The sequence below is a fragment of the Solea solea genome, chromosome 2 (assembly GCF_958295425.1).
Source record: "Solea solea chromosome 2, fSolSol10.1, whole genome shotgun sequence".
Classification (NCBI taxonomy): Eukaryota; Metazoa; Chordata; class Actinopteri; order Pleuronectiformes; family Soleidae; genus Solea; species Solea solea.
The window spans coordinates 10466876-10491676 of NC_081135.1; the positions used below are offsets into that span (position 1 = coordinate 10466876).

Genomic DNA, 24801 nt, shown 5'->3' on the forward strand with positions numbered 1-24801 from the left:
CCGCCTGATTATCATCACAGTCATAAACATTTAACACCAAATACATCAAAAAAGAAAGAAAAAATATTGAGGTAGGTATTTTGTACTGTACACTCAAACAACTGAGAGACAATGCTAATGTTAAACAGGACACAAAAAACCCCATCCTGAGCCTGACAGGATCAAGTATCCATGTTTGATTAAGGAAGCCACCAAACCTCCATTGTGGAACCACGTGTCTCCCTTTGTTACCTAGATGGAGGTCGGTCTCTCCGGACAGAGCGGAATCTTAATTTCAAGCAGCTCCCCCCATGCTGCTCTCATTTTACCCCCCCCCCCCCCCCCACACACACACACACACACACACTGGGAGACCTTGGGCAGTGCGGGGTGAGCGTGGAAACAAACGGAGGACGGGTGGCTCCGCACAATCAGAGCAGTGCCTGCTTTTAATGAGGAGCCTGCTTATTAAGTCCACACAGGGAGCCTGTGCAAGTGCTTAGCATTTGCTCTCTAATTAGGAAAGCTAAACAGTTTCTATTGCTGAGGATCAAATAGGAGGCGATGTGGTGCGGAGGAGGAGGGGGGTAAACAATTAGCTTAAACTTTTGGAGAATTAATTTGCACAATTCGAGCAAAAGCAAAGATGAGGAAAGCTAACGCCAGCAGGTATGTGAGGGAAAGTCATTACAAGGAGGCCATCTAGCTGCCAAAAGCAAAGCATCACTTTATTTGTTTATTTGTTATTTAAAGAATTGCAGCTGAAGCAGCAGCGGGCTCTGCCGTCGCCTTCGTTACAATTACACCTGATTTCCCAAACAGTGCGAGGTCAATCTAAAGTGAGAATGTGTGGGTGGAGAACATGTTTCCTGGCGACCTGCTGTGGAGGAGGACAACACCAATTCCACCGCAGCTCCTTTCTAAAATGGCACACGGTAAATGGCCCCTTGATTACCCCACCCGGCTGTCAGCAGTGCAACGAGAGTCGAGCGGCGCTGCTTAGATTAAGAGGCCGATAGCGCTGTCATATCTGGGTTTTCAGGCAGGGATGTTGCTGTGGGAGGAGGAGGAGGAGGAGAGAGGGAAAATGTGAAAGTGCGTGTGGACCACTTGTAATCAGTTGTCTTTATCTTCATTTGGGAGTTTCTGCTTCCATGATCATGTATGAATGAATTCATACATTTTCAAAAACAAGGCCAGCTAACCTCAAAAGTAAACTTCCCAAATATTAATTTTTTCAATATTCTTGAGTAAAATATATATTTATATATATATATATATATATATATATATCTATAAACACAGGTTTTTTTTTTTTTACCTTGAAGCTTTGTGCAACTGTGTCACATGATCTTGATTATCCTATAATGGCAGTTTAGCAAATTGCAAATTTCCCCATTGTCAGACCGGACTAATAGAGACACTGATTTAACATTTGTATGTACTCGTTGTCAAAATTCAATCAATCGTCCATTAAACACCAATTTAATCAGAATCAGAGTCTTAATCACCAGAGAGGAAAGAGTTTGAAAAACGCCTGTACATAGTTTTATGTCTGTTTTTGGGCATTGAGAGAAAAACTCAAACAAACGTTATTTTAAATATGTTTTCTACTGTTCACATTTCAAATTTAACACGCAAAATCTGGTGTTTTCTTCACTCTATATTCTAATATTTTAATGTTGGTAAAAAAAAGTGTGGTAAGACGACCCACATTTACATTTCTATTTATTTGATGTGTTTCATGTACATTATCAGTGATATCAATATTTCACTAATCTCCCGTATCCGTCTCTTCACTCCCTTGTCTGAATCCCCCGTCTCTTCGTGCTACCCCCGTCTTGTGTTTCTGTCTGTCGCCACTCTTTCTTCCTCTCTTTCCCTCGTTCCCAGACAGTTATGGCGACACCAGGCTGTGTGTATTTTTAGCGCTGCCACAGATGGGGCCATGGCAGCGTGTCAGAGAGCAGAATGTTCTTTATCTCAGCTGTCAGGCCGTTTCCCCGGGACCAAAATGGATTCCGTCCACGTCGCTCTGCAGGTTGTAGAGGTAGTCGGTCCGCTTTTATTTTGACCCAAATCCTTCACGTGAAGGTTTCAATTGTGTGATGTTACATGAATCCACACTGGGGAGAAAAAAGAGAGGAGGTGGAATCACAGAAAGCAATTTAGCGAGCCGGATATCAATCCAACACTGGCCCAGTCCAATCATTAAAATAACATATTTCTTTCATGTTCCAGTCGGTGAAAGTTGCGAAAGAACAAAGCGGCTCTCCGTGCGCTTTAACGTGAACAGATGGAGAGAAACCATTTCACTAACAATCTCCAAAAACAGTGTTGGACAGGAGAGAGCAGGAGGCTGGCCTTTCTTTCTTTCTTTCTTTTGTTTTATTGTTATTTGTTGTTATTATTGCAGAGGGAGAAGAAGAAAAAGAAGAAAACGCTGCAGGCAATGACTCAGGGTCAAGTGGTCAGCTTTGTGCAACACAGTTTTGAATCTGCCGAGACTCAACACTGGCAGCATTTATACACTCACACACAAACACACACACACGAGCAGCATGCAGGCTCCCTGTGTGTGTGTGTGAGTGTGTATCACAGGGTGTGGGAGAGAGAGAAAGGAGGATGATGCTTGTAAGCTTGTCAGATTGTGTTCAGGTGACTTGGATCCGTAAAGCACTTCTTATAATGAGGGTTTAAACCGCCTGTTCCACTCCCAAAATACACAGAACTGCAAGCAAAGTAAATCAGATTTGTTCTCAAATCCTTCCGGGGGACGTGATCCACTCACATTTGCGTGTCCACGTATTACCGGCCGACCTATTTGCATGGCTTACTTGGCGTCTAATAACTCTTCTGTCACGTTCCAGTGCAGAGCTCCTTTATCACAGGACAGTGGTACTGTATATATAAGACTTCCATCTTTTCCGTCACTATTTTCATGTTGTTGTTAAGACCGAGTTAATTTGAGATCGATTGTGAGCAGCCCGAGGGTTCAGATTCGTATTTAAAGAGTAACTAAACCCCGAAACCACCTTTTATTCAGGTTAAAGTTAGTGTATATGGTTATCTAGTAATGTTATTCAGTGATCCAGGTCCAACTCTTGTGTTGAAAATGGGTGTATGTACTGCCTCCTCTGGCTAAACACCTCCCATTACGTTTGCATTTTCGTATTAGCTGGCTCATCATTCAGCACAAGTGGGAGAGGAAGTAGGAAAATGAAAACAGCCGGTTTACTTTTCAGAATAAAAGATGCCATGTTGCCCCTGTTTATACGCTAAACAAACTGGGGCACTGCTCCGTTTGTTGTGTTTACAACATTTAAATTTTTATTTCCGTGCAAGAAGAACCCCCAAAAAAAGACCCAAGCAGTGTGAACAGGCGCGTGTATTTACCCGGCAACAATAAATACTATTTTCTGATTGGTTGATAGGTCGCTAATTCAAGACAGCTGTATGGCTGAACTACGCAGAGCAATCTGCCTTCGCATCATCGATTCATAGATTACTCATTTATGTGCGGTGACTTTTATCACTTATCCGCGTGATAAATGTCTTGCGTGTGAGAATGTGACCTCATGGAAAGGCGTGTGAGAGCTCTGCTCACTCAAACGAATGACAACCGGAGACACATGCCGCATGATGCTGAACTGTACAGATCATCACAGTAAGGGCTCCACTGTGCTCCATTGGGGCGGAGTTAGCCTCAGACCAGGGGGTTTCGTTACTCTTTAAATCATATTTACCTCCAAATATGATTTGGGGTACTAAATCTTTATATTATTAACTTTATTTGTGTATTTCTCTCCTGATCAGCATCTGGATACGCAAAAGAAAAGCAAAACAAGACCTTAGAAGTGTTTGGTTCCACTTCCTTGACATATTGGAGTTAATAGAAAAGGTTGTGTCTACTTTTTTTTCTCACTTCCCCAAACTTTCGGCTCTGTCTGACCCAATAACCTCACTCCTATATTCAATGGTGTTTCCAGAAACTTTTGAGGCCCCGGGCAAGAGTGACCACTCAACCAAGCTGAAGTGCAGGCACTGGGTATAGTGTGTGTGTGTGGGGGGGTCGCTGTCATTGCAGTCTCCTGTACATCACTGGACCTAAACCTTTAAATTTTTAAGGGCTGTCACAAATATGTCGCTGCTGTGATGTCATTACCTGTTTTCCGGGGGCCCTCTCAGCTTGGGGCCCGATTGCCTACTATGCCAACCCTGTTGCAACACCTGAGTCGTGAAGCTTCCCGATCCCAAACCACATGTATTTCTGTGGCACATTTAAAAATTGGCAAGAGATGACATACATACATAAAACAGACAGGATATACAACAATGTAAACTAAAATAACGGAATGTAAAACCCATAAAACACACAATGCAAGAGCAATAAAAATAGAAAACATAACAAACTGCCAACTCTTACATTCATTACAGTAATTTCTCTGCACACCTCAATATGGATGTAAAAGATCAGTGAGCAAGTGTCCGAAAAATATTAATAATACTGATAATATTACATAAGAAAAATCATCTGTGGTGAGTTCACAGCTCTGTGACGTGTGATGCTGAATTTTGGATTCTATCAGCAGATAATTAATCAATACATCTCTGAAACCCTGTGTCCGCGTATGAATACAAATACAAACACCAGTCTTCATGAAATCAAAGAAGACTAATCAGAATTCAAACAACATGTGATCACATGTTAATGCAGGTTAATATAAAACGGAGGTGAAATACACGCAGGAGATCGTGAGGAACTGTAAGATAATAACTCAGTGACAGCTGACTGAACGGATTGAGCAGCGGGATTAACACATCCTGTTGTGCAAAGAATAAATTGCCTTGGTAACTTGCGCTTACTTATGCTGACTGAGGCTAAATAAGGATAAGAAACCCCTTAAAGTAATCCCACCACATTTTTGTTTCACTCAACAATAAACAACTGAATCATTTGCCTCTCAGGCAGATTCTTTCTCTTACTTTATGTAATAAGTGTTGAAATGAATACAGCATGTATATCTGTTTCTCACTCACTCACTCACTCGTCGTCCACCGCTTTATCCTCCACATGAGGGTGAGTTCTTCCTCACTCAATGCGAGGGTCTAAGGATAGAGGGTAAAGCCCTCCGAGGCAAACTGTGTCTGTGATGTGGGGCTATATAAATAAAATAAAATTGACTTGACTCATCCTTGCACTGATGCATCATCAGGGCATGGAAAACTAGACCTGGTTGTCTCTCCAGCAGCTGCACTGTGCTTCCACCAGAAGTCTATATATACAACACATGAAACACACAAAGGAGAAATGTAAAGTGTTTGTTTGAATGATTGATAGAAAATGACAGTGGACTGCATGTTATGATTTGGAAAGTACAGTATGGAACATCATTTGCTCTGTCATAATTCTCCCTCCTGGTTTTCATTTTATCATTTTGTTATATAAATACCTAGTGTATTTCTGTTGTGACTCAACAGACCAGGTAAGAAAACTCGTATACTGTACCTGTGTTTTAGAATTGATTTTAAACTTTTAATGTTTGTTTTTAAAGCCCTCAATGGCCTCGCCCCCTGCCTATTTAACAGAAATGTTAACTGTTCGCAAGCACGGCAGAGATGCGTGACATGACATGCCCAGGTCTAGATATAAACAGTGGGGTGACCGAGCCTTTTCAGGTTCCGCCCCCAGACTCTGGAATAAGCTCCTCCCCCCTGAAATTTGCGTTATCATCGACCTGGGCCTTTTTTTAAATCCAAACTTAAAACATATTTATTCAGAATGGGTTTTAATACCCATTATTATATAGTGAGTTTTTATTCTTGTGTGTTTTCATGCTTTGATTTATGTTTCATGAATTTGTTTTTACCGTCTGTTTTTAATGCTTTTATTTTGTAAAGCACTTTGGTCACCCGTGGGTTGTTGTAAAGGGCTATATGTAGAAATAAATTAAAAATAAATTAAAAAAAATTAAAAATATATATAATAATAATAATAAAAAAGTTAAACTTATAAACATGTCTCTGTGGGAACCTCACCTGGTAACACGGTTGTAGAAGACAACGACATTTTGATTGGCAAAAGCAGAGGGGCATTTCTTTGTTGCAAATTCGAGCTTGTCCTCTAGATGTCACTAGAAATGACACACTTCACTTTTAAGTCATAAAGTTTACAGTAAATTGCATAATTTGACCACAGCTTGGTCGCTCTCTGCTCGGAAAAACAAATGATGATCAATATCACCCCTAATTAATACTCTTTCTCCATGATGGTGTATTTTTCCACAGGCGCCGCAGTGAGAGGGAGACTCGGCTCAATAAAGTGTCTTTCAACGAGGAGCTCTCATCAAGCCCGAAGGTCTCCTTCTGAATCCTGGCACATTCACAGGCCTCATTTCCATCCACTGTCCCTCAAGGCAAGGTAAAACAGTCCCAAGGTGTTTGGAAGGAGCCTCTACACGGCTGGAACAGCCTTCACCTGCGGTCCGCGCAATTGAAATGGAAATGATGGGCAGCCAAGTTTGTCTCACTGAAGGCGGAAAATAATGCAAACGAGCAGCAAGGTAAACACAAAAACACCAGAGTGACAGTGATGACTGCGGCAGGGCCGACACTTTGAACGGGTTTAATTGTCAGCTTAATTTGCAGTTTGCAACACAAGGTCGCACATGTCATCAAAATGGAAAAACACTCAGCGTATGAAGTTGAGAGAAGTGTTAAGGAAAACTCCCAGGCTTAGAAAACTTCAATGTTTCCCTCTCTCTTCACAAATGCAAAGCAGTCTTGTAGAATCTTCTATTCAGGGTTTTTTTTTTTTGTGCCCTGTTTAAAAATATGGTTCAATGACACTCCTCCACAAACACAGTCATGATAAAAAAAAAACCTTAAGTGAGCTTTCTCATCTGTTTACCAGTTCAGTCGTGAGTTATTGTCGTTGTGCTGAAAACGCGTCATCCGTTGATGCAAAAACACGGAGAAAAGCTCTGCCACGTTATTTGAAATAAAGTAGAGATGCTGTGATGCTGCAGTATCACTGATAAGAGACAGAGGGAGACAGAGAGCAGGACTGTAGCTTGTGCTGTATCTGTGTTTGAGCACGCGTATGTTGTTAAACACTGACCAAAATGGTGCAAATGATGCTTCTCTACATGTTTGGTGAACAGGAATACTTTGGTGTATTTGATACTGGTGTGTTAATGTTAACATTCTATACAAACAAATAGGAAACCGTGACATTTAGCTGTTTTGTTCCCCACTAAAAGTGTATATGTCTGTCTGAATGTGAATCTCATGGATAATTCTTAAACGTTCATCGTTCTAATCACAAAGGATTGTCTGCATAAAAACGTGCAGCTACTCTTGCGAGAAGCGACTGAAGCGAGAACAAAGTTTCTAGTTCACAGCGATGATTAATTAGGACTCAGTTTTGATGAAATCTGGAGCAGGAAGTTGATTAAAACAAGAGAAGCAGAGTGAAGTGTGGGAACAAAGGGGAGGGAGAAGCGACTGAGGCCTTTTCACAAAAAGGCCTTTTCATCAAAGATCCTCAGAGGAAGAATCCCACTGCAGTCTGAGTGACTGACTGCGTTCTTGCCACAACATTGTGGCCTTATTTTATTTTCAGAACATTGAACAAAGGAGATTACAGGCCTGATGGTGCTTCTATCTCTGCCATAAGAGAGACTGTGGAACGTGAACAGCACAGAGACTCAGCAGAGTGCCAATCAATACAGACCCAGTCTTCTCTTTGACCACAGTCATTATCATCACCATCTATGGGAATGTCATGTTGTTTGGGTGTTGCAGAAGGTCAAGAGCAGGTAGGTGGTACATGACGGTTGCTATGGCAGCCGTCTGCGCGTGCATGTGCTGTCCTGGCGATTATTTAAGTTTGAGTGTTTGCTGCTTTGAAAAACACAGAGACGTCAAAGGAGGACTGCTAAAAATGAGTGTGGTGCGTTCACTGACGGGGTTTGAAATTGTGCAATTACCTTTAAGTACTGGAAACATTCATGTTAAAGACACCAGGGGGAAATAGGGTAAGAACAGTTGTTGTTGTAAATCTGTTTAGGTCTTGAAATAGATGAACTTGAGGAAAAGTGTTTTTATAAACACCGATTTCCCAAATGACTTTAAGCAGCTTAAACCTGCATCTGGGAGTGATGTGATCAGGTGATCTGCGTCCGATGTTATTAGTAGTATATGGTTTAATTTACTTCATGCGCAAATATATACTTTTACTGTGTACAATTCTTGTAATATATAAATACATACTGTACTTTCAAGTTTTAAATTGTTAGTAAGATATGTTCACACCTTGCAATGGTTCAACATCATTTAGATTACACTGGCACACTGGAAGTTTGCAGGACCAATACTTCTTGTGCATGAAGTACAAGAAGTCCAATCAAATTAAAACCATAAACTACTGATAATTATAGCTTTAATACAACTTTAAAGATAAAAAAACATAATCTCCATTTTGTTTGCTAGAGGGAATTTGATCCTGGATTTCTTCAAAGGCAATGAAAGAGCTTTATAATATGATAATGGTCATATAAATGAATATTGCTACACATTGTTCTTTGTTTGTTATGGTTTAATTTGAAGAACCGGAAGTAAGTAAGAACGACAATATCAAACCCTCATTTTATTAAATTATTATTATTTTATATTATACACACACACACACAAATGCATCGCCAACATACACATGTGCATGGTCAGACAACAGCATCATCTGTTTGTAAAGCGAAATCATACGGAGCAGTGACGTCACAGGAGACGCCAATCAAGACACCTGTGGGGAAACCTCTAGCAGCAACAGACGTGACGTCAAAAGCTGTATAGGGCGGAACACTAAGGTTGAATGTTTAACAGCAAGTGAGAAAAATGAAATGTGTAAAACCGTTTTAGACGGCAGTTACCTATTAAGTCTTGACGGTGCGCGTTGTGTGTCCGTCCGACTGGCAAACAGGAAGGCGGATGGAATATACCAAGTCAGGTAGAGTCAACGGGGGTGACGCTGAGGATGAGGCAATTAAAACCAAACGTAAAAGAAAAATGGAAGAGAGCTGGGACATAAATAAAAAAAGACATCTGTATTATATCCAAATACATGTTTGTTTGGGAAGAAGACTGAGCAGGGGCCGGAAAAAGGAAACTACGTTTAAATTAAATTAAATTAAGAAAACAAACTCGGGGGATGTATAAACATTTAATTGATTACTCTAAGATATCCAGGCCGTTAGGTGGCGGTATTTCACCTATAACGCTGGTTGCCAACCGCCAATGAAATCTAAAGAAGCTGTAGTATTGCTTCCAGTACAGCAAGTGGCAGCATTGTGCTAGTGAGGCTAATGCCACATGCCCGATTGAGAAGCTTCCAACAACATCAACAAAGCAGTGAGTGTAGCACTTGCGAAGCACCTGCGCGTTTAAGTTTTCTAATTGTATGACATTTCTTTTTGCAGGATTGCAACACATATCGAAGCGACTGTTTGTCGACCATCACGCTCATATGAAACAATTCTCCCTTCCCCCACTAGCTTTAGCAGCGTAGCTAAGCTAACTGAAAGGCAGTTTGTGTGTGTGTGGGCGTGTATCGCCCTGCAGAGCAGCGTTATATGGCTGTGTTAAATTGTTATAAAATCGATAGCTCACTATTCTCCGCCTCACTTCCATTTCAGTGTTCTCTTCTGCCTCCTCCGCCTCGTATCGCCCCATCTTTCTACAGATTAGTGTTGTATTACGTGTCTCTCCTTTTTTTTTTATTCTGACCCAGATTTGCAGTAAAGCTGAGCAGCAATGGACACACGAGCCTTTATAAACCCATATCCTGACTATGATGGGAGTCCTGCAGCCACACAAGCGCTATTTGACTCTGGGGGAAAGGTAATGCATGACATGAGGAGCAGTGTGTGTGTGTGTGTGTGCACTTTTTTTGCATTGTGGTTGTTTGAGGTATTATCAATATTTTACCGAGGACGCTCACTTATAACATGGCTGCCAGCAGGGACCGTTTTAATCACTTAATAAAAGGCTCCCCTCATAAAATCTATGCCCGCTCAGAGTCTACAGTATCTTAATATGTTTAGCAGTTTGTCTAGACAGCCTATATTTTTCTTGCTGAAAATGTAATTTTATGAAGTGCTTACTCTCCCACACCAAAGTCCTTAGAGACAATCTATGATTTTGACTTGTGGGGAAACAGGAGCTGCTGGTCTACTGCTGCCTCCTTTGGTAAGTTTGTGCCACTTTTGTAAATCCAAAGAAAGGATTTCAAATATTGAAGTCACAAGACAACACAAACAAATTTACACTGAAAGAGACAGCATTGGATTAACAAGTCCTGTGTACTGTGATGTGAAATCGCTGATTTTCTTAATGACTTCGGTGGATGGAGACGGCAGTTTACAAACGTGTTCACAGCTGGGAAAAGACTGTCTAATAGCAAGAAAAAGCATCATACAAATTCTTAAGATATCACAGAATTGAGCAAAATGTATTGGTTGCAGCCATGTTATTTTTGTCTAGGTCCCAGGCTGGTTCATTGTATTGATAAAATGTCAATACCACACTTAAAACACCCTGAACAAGGTTTTGAAGGTTAGGCTGTCCATATGAATGTTCACATTCATTATTTTAACTTTCCCTTTCCTTCAGCTCACATCCGAGTTTGCCCAGAGACTGAGCAACAAGATCAGTCAGCTTTTAGCCGTCATGGAAGATGGGCTGAATTCTGCAGATCCCAGAAATTGCACAAGTTACACTGGCTGGGCAGGTAATGATATCATTACACATCTGTAATTTATAATTGACAACCTTTGCTCTCATAGCGAGGAGCTGCTCGATGCGATGAATATTATATGATAACTTGCAGGAAGAAGCGTGCCATCCACAAAATATTAACATTTCAAGAGTTTGGATTTTTTTTTTAAGATAAAAATCTTAATTATTCTTCACTTTTGTAGATGTGCATGTATTTTATGCAGCAAAAACAAGAAGCGTCTGGATTTTAGTTTTTAGTTTAACAAGTATTTGTCTGTCTGTCCTTTCAAAGGCATAGCTCTGCTCTACCTGCACCTCCACAATGTCTTCAGGGAGGACACTTTCCTCCACAGAGCTCTGGACTATGTCAGCCGCAGCCTTAAGTGTCTGACCCGACGCCATGATGTCACCTTCCTCTGTGGAGATGCTGGGCCACTGGCCGTGGCTGCTGTTGTCTACTATCGCCTGCAGAGGGGGCAGGAGACCGATGAGTGCATCAACAGGTTAGTAATTACTGTACGTAGGGGAGAAAATTACAATGTCTTAGTCTAAATCATTTTTTATTTGTTGTATTGAATTTATTTTGTTTGTCGTCACAATAATGTTCAGTGAATTATTATAATAGGCCATAAATTAGGTTTTCTAACATGTTTAGTCTATGTACAAACTTTAAGTTCATGTATTTTCTATGTAGCAGCTGATGCAAATAAACAATGAAACTATAGTATAATTAAACTGAGCACAAAATATTAAAAAAAATGTTTTTATTCTACTCAGTTTGAGTGTTTTTTCAGTAATTAAAACAATCTTTTGGATTTTTCAGCTTCTTAAATGTGAATATTTTTAATCCTTAAAACTGAATCGTTTTGTTTTGTGGACAAAACAAGACATTTGAGAACATCAGCATCATCTTTTCCAGATTTTATAAACACTGATCAACATTTTATGACATTTTATGGACCAGTACTCGATGAATCAAGAAAATAATCAACAGATTAATCCATTATAAAATAAACGTTAGTTACAGCCCTAAATTCTCCAAAAAAAATGATTAAAATTATAAATAAATTACAAATGTAAACATATAAATCTAAAATAAACAAAAAAACCTATCTGTATTCTTGAAAATATATTAATCTTTTGTACTAGGAAATTTAGTCCCAGATCTTGTTTCAGTCATCGATCCAGATCCATTACTCCCGATTCAACAAGTTTAACTACCACAGTTAAAAGTGTGATGACATTTATTACACACTTAAAACAGTAAGTTCACGAAGAGGTTTAGTGCATTGGTGCAATTGTCAGTTTTGTCTTATTTTGTTTCTTTTTTTCCCAGACTGCTGCAGGATCACCAAAGGGTGGTGGAGGGATCAGGTGGGTTGCCAGATGAGCTGCTGTACGGCCGAATGGGCTACCTCTACTCCCTCGTCTTCATCAACCAGCAGCTGGGACATGACCGGATCCCGCTGCAGTACATCCAACAGGTGGGTCAGAGCCAGGAGACAGATGTGCTTTGAAGTTCCCTCTTTTGTATTAGACACTGACTAATTAATCCACTCTGATAATACAGCTTACACCCTGACTCTGCCTATCATGTGGAGTCGAGGTCGACCAATACTGGGGTTTTCTTCAGGCAGATGCCAGTGTCAGTTTTAAGTAATCCATGCAGCTGATTGCTAATATGTGATGCGGCCGATTAATCTCTTATAGGCATTTCCACGCTTCAAACTATCATTGTTCTACAAGCCTTTAAAATTTACAAATAGTCAACTCTATTTTGGAATTCATGTTAGTGCAGCAACCACAGATCCTTTGTGACTATTGCCAACATTGCAAATGCATCACCCGAGTCTTCCTGGTTATAATCCTGCTTCTCTCATTTCTAGGTCACTTCCCCTGATAATCCTCGTTTGCCTTCACTCCTAATTTGTTCACTTTTGCACCCATCCATGTCCGATCACTCTCATCTTTGCTCCATTGACCTGTCGCAGTTGGGACAGATTAGTTGTGTCCTCTGAGTCAGGTCGTGTTGTTTCCGTCCTCAGGTCAGCGAGGCCGTGCTGGTGTCGGGGGACCACCTCAGCAGGAAGTTCAGGATCCAGAACCAGAGCCCTCTAATGTACGAGTGGTACCAGGAGCAGTATGTTGGCGCCGCCCACGGACTGGCTGGCATCTACTACTACCTGATGCAGGTAAAGCAGGACTCCTATCATAATAAATATATACATAAAGTTACAGTGTGGCAAATGTTGCAGCTGAACTCTTTCCTTCCAGGTTTGTTGAAGAACCTATGTAGCCTTCAGTTAGCATCAAAATGGCAACTTTTGTAAAAACAGCTATTCATAAAATCAGGGGATGGACCGCTTATACACAAATAATAATTATAATCAAAAAATAATAATGACCCTATTATTAACAAAGCTGACAATTACTGTCCAATAAATTAAGTGTGATGCCGGTGGTGCTGGTCAGCGCCACAGGCCAAGAGGATTAAAACTGTTAATTATTTTTAATAAATTATCCAAAAAGTGAATTATATTGAGTTTAATGTGATGCCAAACAATGAATGGAAAGTGAGTAATTTAAAGGTCATGATAAATGTCAGGTGTTGAAGCTTGTTTTGTTACATGGTCATCTCTCTCCCTCCCTAACTTACAGCCAGGCTTTGTTGCGATGGAGGAGCACGTGCACCGGCTGGTGAAGCCCAGCGTCAACCACGTCTGCCGACTCAAGTTCCCCACGGGAAACTACCCTCCCTGCATCGGCGACGACCGAGACCTGCTGGTGCACTGGTGCCATGGCTCCCCGGGTATCATCTACATGCTCCTGCAGGCGTTCAAGGCAAGCACTTGTGTGTTGGCAGCGCAGTTCTGTTTGTGTCAAAATATCAATCATGGATCGTCTTCAGATTTGAGAATTTATGTTTTTATTTCATGGAGTCAGAGCACCACCTTGTGACAATATTTATTTCACTCTCAACTGCAATATTGATTTGTGAACTGCTGTTTTCCCCATCACAACACTGCACAACACACAGCTTGAATCTTGTAAGACAGACATGTGAAGTGAATGTCTCTACATCTTTGACTTTCTGTGTTTTCTTTTGCTGTCATTTATAATTTTTACAAGGAAAATCACATAATTACTCAACCCATATAGACATAAATATAATAATTATGATCCACTTTAACTGTCCTCCTCTGTGTCACCTCTAACTCCAGGTGTTTGGCATCACTCAGTACCTTGAGTTTGCCTTACAGTGTGGAGAAGTGGTGTGGCGGTGGGGTCTGCTGAAGAAGGGCTACGGGCTGTGTCACGGCGCTGCAGGGAACGCCTATGCCTTCCTGGCTCTCTACCGGTATACACAGGACCCCAAGCACCTCTACAGAGCCTGTATGGTGAGAGATGCTTCGTGATATATGACTCGTGTATATCCGCGAGCGAAGGAAGTAGCAGTGCGAGTGATAAAACATCTGAAAATACAGTATTATTTGTGGTTATTTATGGACAGAAATTATTTATTTTATTATTTCATTCTTTTGCCGTGCAAGTATATGTACAAATAAATAAATTATGTTATTTCAAACCCCATTTAAGACCCCATTCAGACCTGGTATTAATTACAAATTGCATACAGAAAGCCTTAAGTACGATTTTTCTCATCTACTTTAACCACAGATAATTGGGTGTGGTGTTTATTCCATTTATTTAAATTCACACTGACTTTATTTTTGTTAAAGAAATATGTTTCTAACGAGTCTATAGATGTGTCTCTCTGTGTGTCTGCTCTATTTACAGAGACTGAGAAAGAGCTAGAATTAATCTAAGCTCCACTTCCTTTTGCTATGACATGACAAAAGTTTTAAACATGAGAAAAAAAATCAAGAGATCATCGGTGTTAATATTGTGGTGGAGGCTGCAGATAAATTAATTAATGTGAGTGTGAGAATGAAACTGAGGACTCTAATCTAATCCTGAGGATGGATTGCGTCCAACCTCAAGAATGTGGTCACTTGTTTCCTCCAACCACCTCCGAATGTGTTTTTTGTGATAAGATCTGAGGACACATTCAGGATGGATTGGGAGCATTCACACCTGAACTTAGCTCCATCTTCATGTGATTATTCAGGATGGATGGATGTCAACACTCAACCTGTACAGAGTCTAAATTCACCTTGCGTGTAAATCTGAGTGTGAATAGTTGTTGGTATTTTGGCTCTGTGATAGACCAGTGACCTGTTCGGTTTGTATCCTGCCTCTCGCCCTTCTGTCATCTGTGATTGGCTCCGGCTCCCAACGCCATCCTCAAAGGATGAGCAGTAGATTATGGATGAATTTAAACAGCCCTGCATGTGAAGGACGCGGATGTTTTATGCTTATTGATAAAAGGTTGGTAGCTGTCACTCCGAGGCAGAGTGAGGCGCAGGTGTGCCATCTTTGGATGCGCTCCAGGTGGCCCGTGTCCCGCATGTACATTGATTGACACGAAGCTATTCATGGAGGATGGAAATAGACTTTTCAAATGTCTCGTCGAAGCTTTGTTACATGCTCCCAGTGCTACAAAGTGACATTGTGGTCATAATCTGATACCTCAACAGATGCATGGATGACACCGGGGAGCACAAGTCTGAGCAGTTGTTGACATTGCTCAATATTCTCCTGAGGCGCTTCAGCTACACCGCTCTGTTGGAATGTTGTTATGATACTGCCCTCTCTGTCTCTCTGTCTCTGTCTTTGAACTGTAGTTTGGTGACTGGTGTATGAACTATGGAAAACATGGATGCCGAACACCTGACACTCCCTTCTCACTTTTTGAAGGTAATATCCGATGGTGTCTTGTATACCTGTCTGTGATATCTTCATGTGATATGTGTTTAAAAACACATGTTCTTGCATTCACACCCACTCATTTTGCACCAAGGTCCATTCAGAAAATCCGCCATTTCACATCATGGCATTCAGAAGTTGTTAACCCATTGCCCTCTCCGTAAATAAGTTCAAATATGTTCTCTTGTGATTTTGGTGTTTGAAATACCTAATTCGTATTTACCTAATTGACACAAACTTACCTAAGGGGGCAGCAGTAGACCAGCAACTCCTGTGTCGCCATGATCTAAAAACAGTGATTTTCTCTATGGACTTTGGTGCAGGAGAGTAAGAGTTGAACAAACCTCATTTTCCAGCTGGAAAGTATGTCAAATGGTCAAATAAAGTGTTGTATATTGTAATCTATCAGTACCTCCATAGAATCACACTAAAAATCTTTTTGCCACTTCCTGTTTGCAGGCATGGCAGGCACCATCTACTTCCTGGCTGACCTTCTGCAGCCAATGAAGGCAAGGTTCCCAGCCTTTGAGGTGTAAAAGCGTCTCCACAACACTCACCCAGCTTACGATACGATAACAGGAAGTTCCACAAGTGTGCATCCAGCATGGTAAATTAAAATTCATGGATTTGATCAGTTACACAAAAGCTCAGCATGACTCCTGCTTTAGATATTGTGTCATGTGTCTGCTGCTCTTCACCGCTGTGGGAGCTTGATGTGCCATTAACAGGAGCAACAAAAATGATTCCATCTCAGCCTGTAATTAAGATATTGTAAATGTGAGAGCTTCTTTTGCTGGTTTGGGGTTTCGCTTGTGTTTAACTTCAACGCCAGTTTCAGTAACTATTGCTTTGACTCGATATTACGGCTTCATTAGGGGCTTTAGAAAGAAAAGTTGTTTTCAAATAAAGGGATAGGTGTAGGTGTGAGGATAGTGATTTTAGGTGGGGTTGTATAAGGCACTCATTCCCAGAATTGGGTCAGAACCCACTGATGGTTCGCAGGTCATCTGAGCGGGGACGCCCAATAAATTAGCTACATTTTTTTTCCCAGTCTTTTACTAAAGATTTATTAAATATATAAATAGAATAAAGGGACAGTGTGGAGCGAAGGTTTCACCGGTTTACATTTAAAATTATGCTTAAGTATCTTTTTACAGTGAGCACAATAATATTGTGACTCACAATTGTTTTCATCAGGATAATCATGATTAGAAATGTTCACACTATGTGCACAGTAACAATTTTATTGATGTTTCCTTAAAAGTTGTGCCTCTTACAACCTCATTCTTTTTGCTGTCCCTATTCACATCAAAACAGTGTATAAATTGTGTTCCAGTCCTTCCATCTCCCTTCCCAACACTGTCTACTGTATGTAAAAAAAAAACAGAAAAAAACAAAAAAAAACCTAAGTTTAAGCTCCTCCTACACCCGTGCGTTAAAAAATCCCCTGCACTATCCCTTTAATGAACAACTCTGGAGTGAGTAAATGCTTTTTTAATGCTTACAAAAACCAGAATGTTTCTATTATTCTGTAAATGTGTTATGTTAAAATGTGAATTAATGCTTTGGGTTGCTGTTCTGAAACCACAGCATTTAAGTTGGTTCAAGTGCACTAAGGTATGTAAGCTGTCACGCTGTTGCAGCAATAAACAAACGTGTTTGTTGTGAAACTCAGTCCCTTTTTTTTTATATATATATTGTGCAACAGAATAACCCCACAAGGGGGCAGTAGACAATCACTAGCTAATAGATATGTGACATCAAAATACCTGGCTAATAAAGTCGAACTAAATGTATTTATGATTCAGACAGCCTTTTCTAACTGGACACTAAAGTTTGTAAATCGCTCACTCTCTCACACCAAAGCTCATCGAGAAAATGTGTTTTTAGGCACAATTAAGCTGCTAATCCACTGATAAATTTGGGTCACTTTGGTTCATCCAAATTGAACTGATTGAGACAACGGTGGGTTAAAATCCTCTGTGTTCCTGTGAGCTAAAATAGCTGATTTGGTGTGAGGATTGAGGGACTTAATAGACTTAATAAATTGTAAGTTTATCCAAGGCATATTTTTAATTTTTCTGTATTTTTCACTGTATGTTCACAGCATATTAAAGGTACAATGTGTAAAATGTATCATGTATTTAACATTCGTTGGTGAAGTTGCATGTTGCAGCTGAATATCCCTCACCTCACCCTTCCCTTTCAAGTGTGTTGGAGAACCTACGTAGCATCAAAAAAACCTCCGTAGAGCTGACCCAGCACCTCGTATAAACATAAAAGCCCCCTTCTGGGGTTATGTAAAACCACAATTGATACAATCAGGTGACTATACACTTACTTTTTCTTCAATTTCTGCAGAATGAAAATCATTTCACCGAAATTTTGAACACTAGACCTTCAAATGGTCACAATGCCTTTGTTATGTAAGGCATTGTCCTTGTGCTAATACAAGTAAAGCCACATGTGACACTGATAACTGACTGGAAATCCTCTGTCCCTTCTTCCTTGCAACATTTGGCTCAGCTGGTCCGGTGTCCATTCCAAATAAGGCTCATGTGCGACTCCGAAAACCACGCAGCGACACAATGCTGCTGCTCTTTTTTAAGCCCGCGGCCTGCGCGTCTTTATGACCCGAGGCCAGCAGGAGGGAGGAGGGAGGAGGGGGAGGTTGGTTACTGTACCAGGGAGTCTTGACTGCCACCTTCACAGAGTCCACCAGCCCAGTGTAGGAGAAACCAAACACCTCCAGCAGGAATGGGAGTAAAAATAGTGCTCATCTGTCTCGGGGTGTGGCCTCGCTGATACATCTCCCACTTACTCCTACGAAAGTCCTCCCAATGTTCAGCAGCAGACCATTCTGTAATGACAAGACATGATAAGTCAAGTCTGGTAGCATGAGCACAACAGCTGTTCACACTAATCTTGCGTACGTTTTTGTTTACTGTTTGTTTCTTGACCTGCATCTTCGCTCCTTTCCTTTTTTTTAAACGTTTTAAGTTGAAAGGGAAGAATATAAATAATATAAGTATAAGTTTGCATTTTCCGACACACAGCAGATATTACACCCTTTAAAGCCTACTCTAATTCTCTATGGTCATGGAAACCTGAAGCGATTACAGCAGTCGTTCCCGGAGCCTGGGTCATGGCCCACAGATAGGTCATAGTAATTGTTTTACAGGGTTGCCAAATACATTTGCTGAATTTTTTTTCCAGTCTTTTAGTTAAGATTATTAAATAGCATATGTAAAAAATTCACAAAGTCAGGATTCATTTATCAAACGTATATCTCTTGGAAATATCTGGTTTACCTATTCAAAATTGTATGGTGTTCTAGAAGTGTCAATAAAAATAGTCAGAAACGTACACAAATTTGCTATTGTTTCAATTAATATTGTGACTTGCAAATTTTGAAATGCTTTTACAGCCTATCATAGGTTGATTTCTTATTTTAATGTTGTCAGCTGATAAGTGAAAGCATTTAATAGACATGCAGCAGATTTCTAAGTAAGGAATTATTCTGTTAAGTGAGAATATGAATATGATATGATTCGTTGGTATCTATTAATTAATGAGCTTAATAATTAAAAAGAAATCCAAAATCATGGCATAGAGAATCTGATCTGCAGTAGCCATTGGATGTGTCTCTGAAGTGCAAAGCCAGATATTATTGGAATGTTTTAACACAGTATTAAAATGTTTTATCAAAATTGATGCACTTGTTAAAGAAAATCACATTTTAAGACAACGGTCGAGAGCATTGTAAAATGTGACGCCAAGAATGTTAACCATAAATCTGAAGGGAAAACAATATGTAGGTCATAACAATTAATGGGGAACAACATAAAATGTATTTTGTGAAGTGTGGGAAAACAACCGTTTTTATGCACATGTGGAATAAGCTTTATTCTCAGTGTTTAAACTACTGTATCAACTCACTTTTATGCTTCGATATAATGCAACCCCAGTTACAGTGGAGTGGGTTCTAGCACTTTCTAGAGCTTTCAGCTGTCTTGCAATGGAGAGTTCTCCAAGAAGGCATATGTGGACCACAAGCTAGACAGTAACTGTATACCTAAAGACTAAAGAAATAAGCCTTTGTGACTATGTCAAATGTTTTTAGCCTTTTAAAGTGAATATACACTCACTGGCCACTTTATTGGGTACACGGGACTAGAATGGCAGGTGTGTCCCAGTGGTGTGTGTTTCTGTTGATAAGATATAACGTGTTATGTGTTCACGGATGCTCTTCTGTGTTGCTTAGTTGTAAAAGGTCATTCTATGCTGACCTCTGGCATCCTCTGGAAGGTATTTTGTCTCAGAGAACTGCTGCTCACTGGATATTTTCTCTTTTTTTAGACCGTTCTCTGTCAACACGAGAGATGGTTGTTCTTGAAAACCCCAGTAGATTAGCAATTTCTGTAATTCTTATACTGCGCCACGTTCAAAATAACTTTTTTTTTCCTCCTTCTGATTCTCGGTCTGAACCTCAGCAGCTCGTCTTGACGTTGTTCTCATGGCTAAATGCATGTGGCTGCCAATTATTAGCTAATTATGCTTTTGCTTTAGCAAGCAGTTGAACAGGTGTATATAATGAAATAGTTATTATTATAATATACTTTATTTATACAGCACTTTTCTTAGCAAATGTTAAGTGCTTAACTGTCCATTCAAGCCTTGTCTAATATTACAAGTGAACTGAGTGTATTTGTTAGCTTAAGTGAGGTAGCATCATATTAGAGAATTTAGAATCTATGTCATGGTGTTTATGCTGCACATTTACTGAGCTGCTGTTGGATTATCTCATGTTATCTTGTGTTAATGTTCCATTTTATCTAGCCTGAGCTCGTCTTATTTTAGCTTACCTTAGCTTTTCTTAAATCCTGAGTTAGCTTAGCTTGTTTTAGCGTATGTTAGCCTAGCTCAGTTTAGCGTCGCTTTTCTTTTGTTTTCTTTTGTTTTTTTTACTATGTATAGTGGTTCCCTTAAACCAAATCATGTATTATTAGTATATAGTATTTTCAGTTAACAACATTTCTGCAGGTTTTTGCTCGGCTGTTATTTAACCATAAGAGGAGGAGTAGTGTCCCAGTTTAAAAATACCACCTTGTAAATTAGATCTGTGGGCCTGGGTTCCGTCTGAGTTGACACTCTCAGGTTGCCTGAGTTTTTACCTTTACACCAAATCTCCTCCGCAAGACAAATTTTTTGTCATGTCTAGTCAATGAAAATATGTTTTCTGCTTAGTAGTAACGCATGTAAAGTGGTTCAAAACTCTGAGACTCAGGAGTCACAGTCTTAACACAATTCTTTGACTCTCTAAAAATAACCCCTTCCCCTTCTAAAGGCCGACTCCCACTGCTTTGAGGGCGCACAGCTCTCCTTTCCGTTTGCCCTAAGAAAGTTAAAGATGTTCCAACATGTCATCTGATCTACCTCATTAGCATACGTGACATCACATGACCGGGATAAATAAGAGGGGGCCTTGACCATGGCTCAGGACCACTCTGTCTTGGGACTTCAGCTTCTCATCTCCTTTCTTTCCGCTCCCTGCAGCTCCTACTCTCCAATATGGTGTGTACAAAGTTGTGTTTTGGACCTTTTGGGTGGGGCAGTACCAATGGAGTTACCTTTTTTGGCTTTTTCCAATCCAACATGGGGTGATTCTATTCTTTGTGGCATGAGTTTGGATACCATCTCTCTCTCTCAAATCCTGCTAGGGATGAGATACAAAGACTGGCATTTTTATACTTCTCTGAAAAATTTGCCTTAATAAATTGTGAAAAAAAAAATGATGATTTAATTGTTGAAAACGGTACTTTTGGACACAGAAATACATAAACATTTCTATCTGTACTATCTGTGCAAAAATGCCTGTTCATTATTTTCCATCCATTCCTCATGTGTCTAATATCATTTCTTAAATTAAGCAATGTAAGAACATTTCTCACGAGCTGGATTTCATCTGTTTTGTCTGTATACTCACAAATCATTTCTATTCATGTCTCTGTGTTGTGTGTGTGTGTGTGTGTACACAACTGTGCGTTTGTGTTTCCATGTGACAGACGGAGTTCACACCGGACCAGATTGAAGGTGAGTGTAGAAAAGACCAGATCCACCTTTATCCTTTACACATATTCTTTTGAGTGTGAAAAGCAACTGTCTGAAGTACAAATTGTATGTCTTTCTTTATTCGCACACGAAAAAATGTATAATTAGTGGCAGCAAAATGTACAAAAAATAAAAATTATCAAAATTACAGTAATAAATTCTTCAACTTATAACGTTTCAGGGTGAAAAATAGTGTGATGGTGGTCTCATCATCATTTCCTTGCAGCATCACCATCAGCAGAGAGCATGTCCTCCAATTTCCCTGCACAGCTCGTGTCAACATTTATAGCGAAGGATTTTTGACACAGAAAAAGTTGTAATGGTAGCTGTAGGGTCGTGTAGTGCAATTGTGTATACGTGTAATTTCTTTGTCCAAAGGAAGTCAAATAACGAAACATAACGGCCAACATAAGGCGCACCATTCCATAGACCAGTTGTCGGAAGGGATCTGAGTTGTGTCTATTCTAAGACAAGCTAGCCTTGTCTTGCAGGCCACAGAGGTGCTAATCCTCAGACCAAGGTTTTAAGACGGGTATTCAATTACACAAGGAATCCAAACTGTAAAACCACCCACCGCACCATCCTGACCCTTTTGTTCGCCGTTGAAAGATTTGTCCTCTATAAATATGCTCTCTGATTTTGTTGTGCCCCCCGTCCCATTTAATATATTCAATATAATATTCATAGCGTTCATCGAGTCCATTTACATTTGGAGCCAAATCTGAAAAAAAAGTGCTTCTTCTGTACATTCTTGGACATTTATACCACACGTGCGGCGTTGCTTACCAGTGGATTTCACGCAGGCCAAGCAAGAGAAGGTGTTGATTACACTGCGGTCAGCGTACTTATGTTTAACTCCAGCAGGGGCCCATGCCTCTATATGGCCTGGGCTACGCTGTCGGGGTGTATCAGTTTGCCCAAAATGTAGGAGGCAGGAATGGAGAGGGGTTGGGGGCTGCGGGGGGTCAGAGGGCGGGGCGGAACATCACAGCTGTTCATCTTGTTCGTGCCGCTGCTCCTCAGAAGTCACGTGAATCTGTCACTTGGAGTTGACTTCCTGGCAGCATTCATAGAGGAAGCAGACTTTTGTACCTCCAGCTGTCACGCCGAATTAACTTAGAACAATGACAGAAGTGTGTGCAGCGTGACATGATGCCATGTAGCTGCCATAGAACCCTAGAAACAAAGAATTCAGAGAGTAGCATTGATGAAGTTGCAATTCTTAATGCTGCCCCAACAAAGTACTTTGTACCAGTTGAACAAATCTTTGTCAGATATGCCTTATTTTGCCATAAGTCCACAGATTCTAAAGTTCTTGTTTGTTTTTGACCCAACTTGTATTGATGTTGAGTAACTCAAACTTGCCTCTTTCTCTTCCCTGGCCAGACTTCAAGGAGGCTTTTGGTCTCTTTGACAGAATTGGTGACAGCCAGGTGGCCTTCAACCAGGTGGCCGACATCATGCGCGCCCTGGGCCAGAACCCCACCAACAAGGACGTCACAAAAATCCTGGGCAACCCATCCGCTGATGGTAACGACCGTACATTGCATGCGAACGAACGAAATTCTGACAAAGCTGACGGACACAAAAGGGTAATTGGGTACTTGACACTGATGGAGACTGTGTTGTGAATCCACAGACATGGCCAACAAGAGGATCAACTTTGACGCTTTCATGCCCATGCTGAAGCAGGTGGACGCTCTGCCCAAGGGAACCTACGACGACTACGTTGAGGGTCTCCGCGTCTTCGACAAGGAGGGCAACGGCACAGTTATGGGTGCTGAGCTGCGCATCGTGCTGTCCACCCTGGGTCAGTCTCATGTCGCCCCTCTCCCAAATATAGACACGTCCAAATATAGTTTACTTTAGTATGTGAGCATGTGTATGTGTGAAATGAACCTGACATGGATCCCTGTGTACGACTACAGGAGAGAAGATGAACGAGCAGGAGATTGAGGCCCTCATGGCCGGCCAGGAGGACGAGAACGGCAGTGTGCACTATGAGGGTGAGTTTTTATTATTACACATTATGCTTTCTCATTTTTCTTCATTTTTTTAAAATCATTTTCATTTAAAAAATGTCTCCTCCCCTCACAGCTTTCGTCAAGCACATCATGTCTGTGTAAGAGGCCAGCAGTAGGAGTGCTGGAGAAACTGTAGCTCGTCTACAGACAGCCTAGCAGTGTTCAGGACATCTACACTGTTTCAAAGACCAACCAAGGAAAGACAAGGACTATGTACAAGGGATGTTGAAGCAAGTCCATCTTGTTGTTTATTTTGTTTTCCTGTAAGCTTCGTCTCAAGCCCTCCTCTCTCGGGTCATCACTACCACCTCTCCGTTGTAGAACCCCATCACTCGGCCTCTACTCCCCCCCCCCCGGTGGCGCGTCTCCACTGTCCGCATGGGGTGAGGAACGGGGGAGAAGGGGTGACCGCTCATCAAGTGAGGGTAGATCCCTGCCTTCCCACCGCCACCTCATTCAGTCTCGCCAACACTGGCCCAGCAATGCCAAAGGTGCTGGAGAATGGTCGTGGATTGACCGCCAAACGTCGCCCACTTCCCTGAAAAGATTTATTTATTTTCACTCTGTTCATTTCAGAATAAACTTTTCCAACGTACATCCCATCTGGGTTGATTCTTGATCCTTCATTGACCACAAATTTTTGCATCTAGAGTAAGGATAAAACATACTGTAAGCATGACCATATAACCTTTGAAAACAGAACAGAACATACAGCATTTTGCATATTAAAAGCTGAATTCATAAGCTTTAAGACATCTCCAGTAAGGCTGCAGATGTTTCTGTTTTTGTCTTTTCTGATGAATATTAGAAAACTAAAATAAGCAAAGTTGACACATGAGGCTAAGGCCTGGTCTAATGCAAAGTTACTGAAGTTGCTGAGGTTATGTTTAAGAAAGGTTTTCTGGGATAAAACTGTAGAAAGAAAGAAAGGTTTATTATTAAGTTATTATTACCAGCGCTACCTCACATGTACTCAATCAATGCATTTCTTCTTTAAATTCCTACTAACTTGAAATAACAGCAACTATATCAGTTATCAAATATAGATATTTTAGTTTGATTTAACCTTTCATTAACTAGGAATAAAAAC

At 40.7% G+C, this 24801-nt stretch overlaps 2 protein-coding genes across 3 annotated transcripts; both read left to right on the forward strand.

Moving 5' to 3' along the window:
* Positions 1-8964: 8964 nt before the first annotated feature.
* On the forward strand, positions 8965-17246 carry lancl1 (LanC antibiotic synthetase component C-like 1 (bacterial)). Of its 2 annotated transcripts, none has more exons than XM_058622195.1 (10): positions 8965-8983; positions 9764-9873; positions 10645-10762; positions 11042-11252; positions 12086-12233; positions 12795-12941; positions 13408-13590; positions 13971-14147; positions 15495-15567; positions 16036-17246. In XM_058622195.1, exons 2-10 carry the CDS (start codon positions 9787-9789, stop codon positions 16110-16112), a joined length of 1221 nt encoding a protein of 406 aa, XP_058478178.1. In that variant the 5' UTR covers positions 8965-8983; positions 9764-9786; the 3' UTR covers positions 16113-17246. The 2 variants fall into 2 exon arrangements, with proteins under 2 accessions (XP_058478178.1, XP_058478177.1); XM_058622194.1 differs by lacking the exon at positions 8965-8983 and adding an exon at positions 9278-9384.
* Positions 17247-21029: 3783 nt separating this feature from the next.
* Positions 21030-24306, forward strand: mylz3 (myosin, light polypeptide 3, skeletal muscle). The gene is made up of 6 exons (XM_058622197.1): positions 21030-21150; positions 21642-21669; positions 23074-23217; positions 23327-23497; positions 23616-23693; positions 23785-24306. The coding sequence occupies exons 1-6, from the start codon at positions 21148-21150 to the stop codon at positions 23811-23813; spliced, it is 453 nt and encodes a 150-aa protein (XP_058478180.1). The 5' UTR covers positions 21030-21147; the 3' UTR covers positions 23814-24306.
* The last annotated feature ends 495 nt before the right edge of the window (positions 24307-24801 follow it).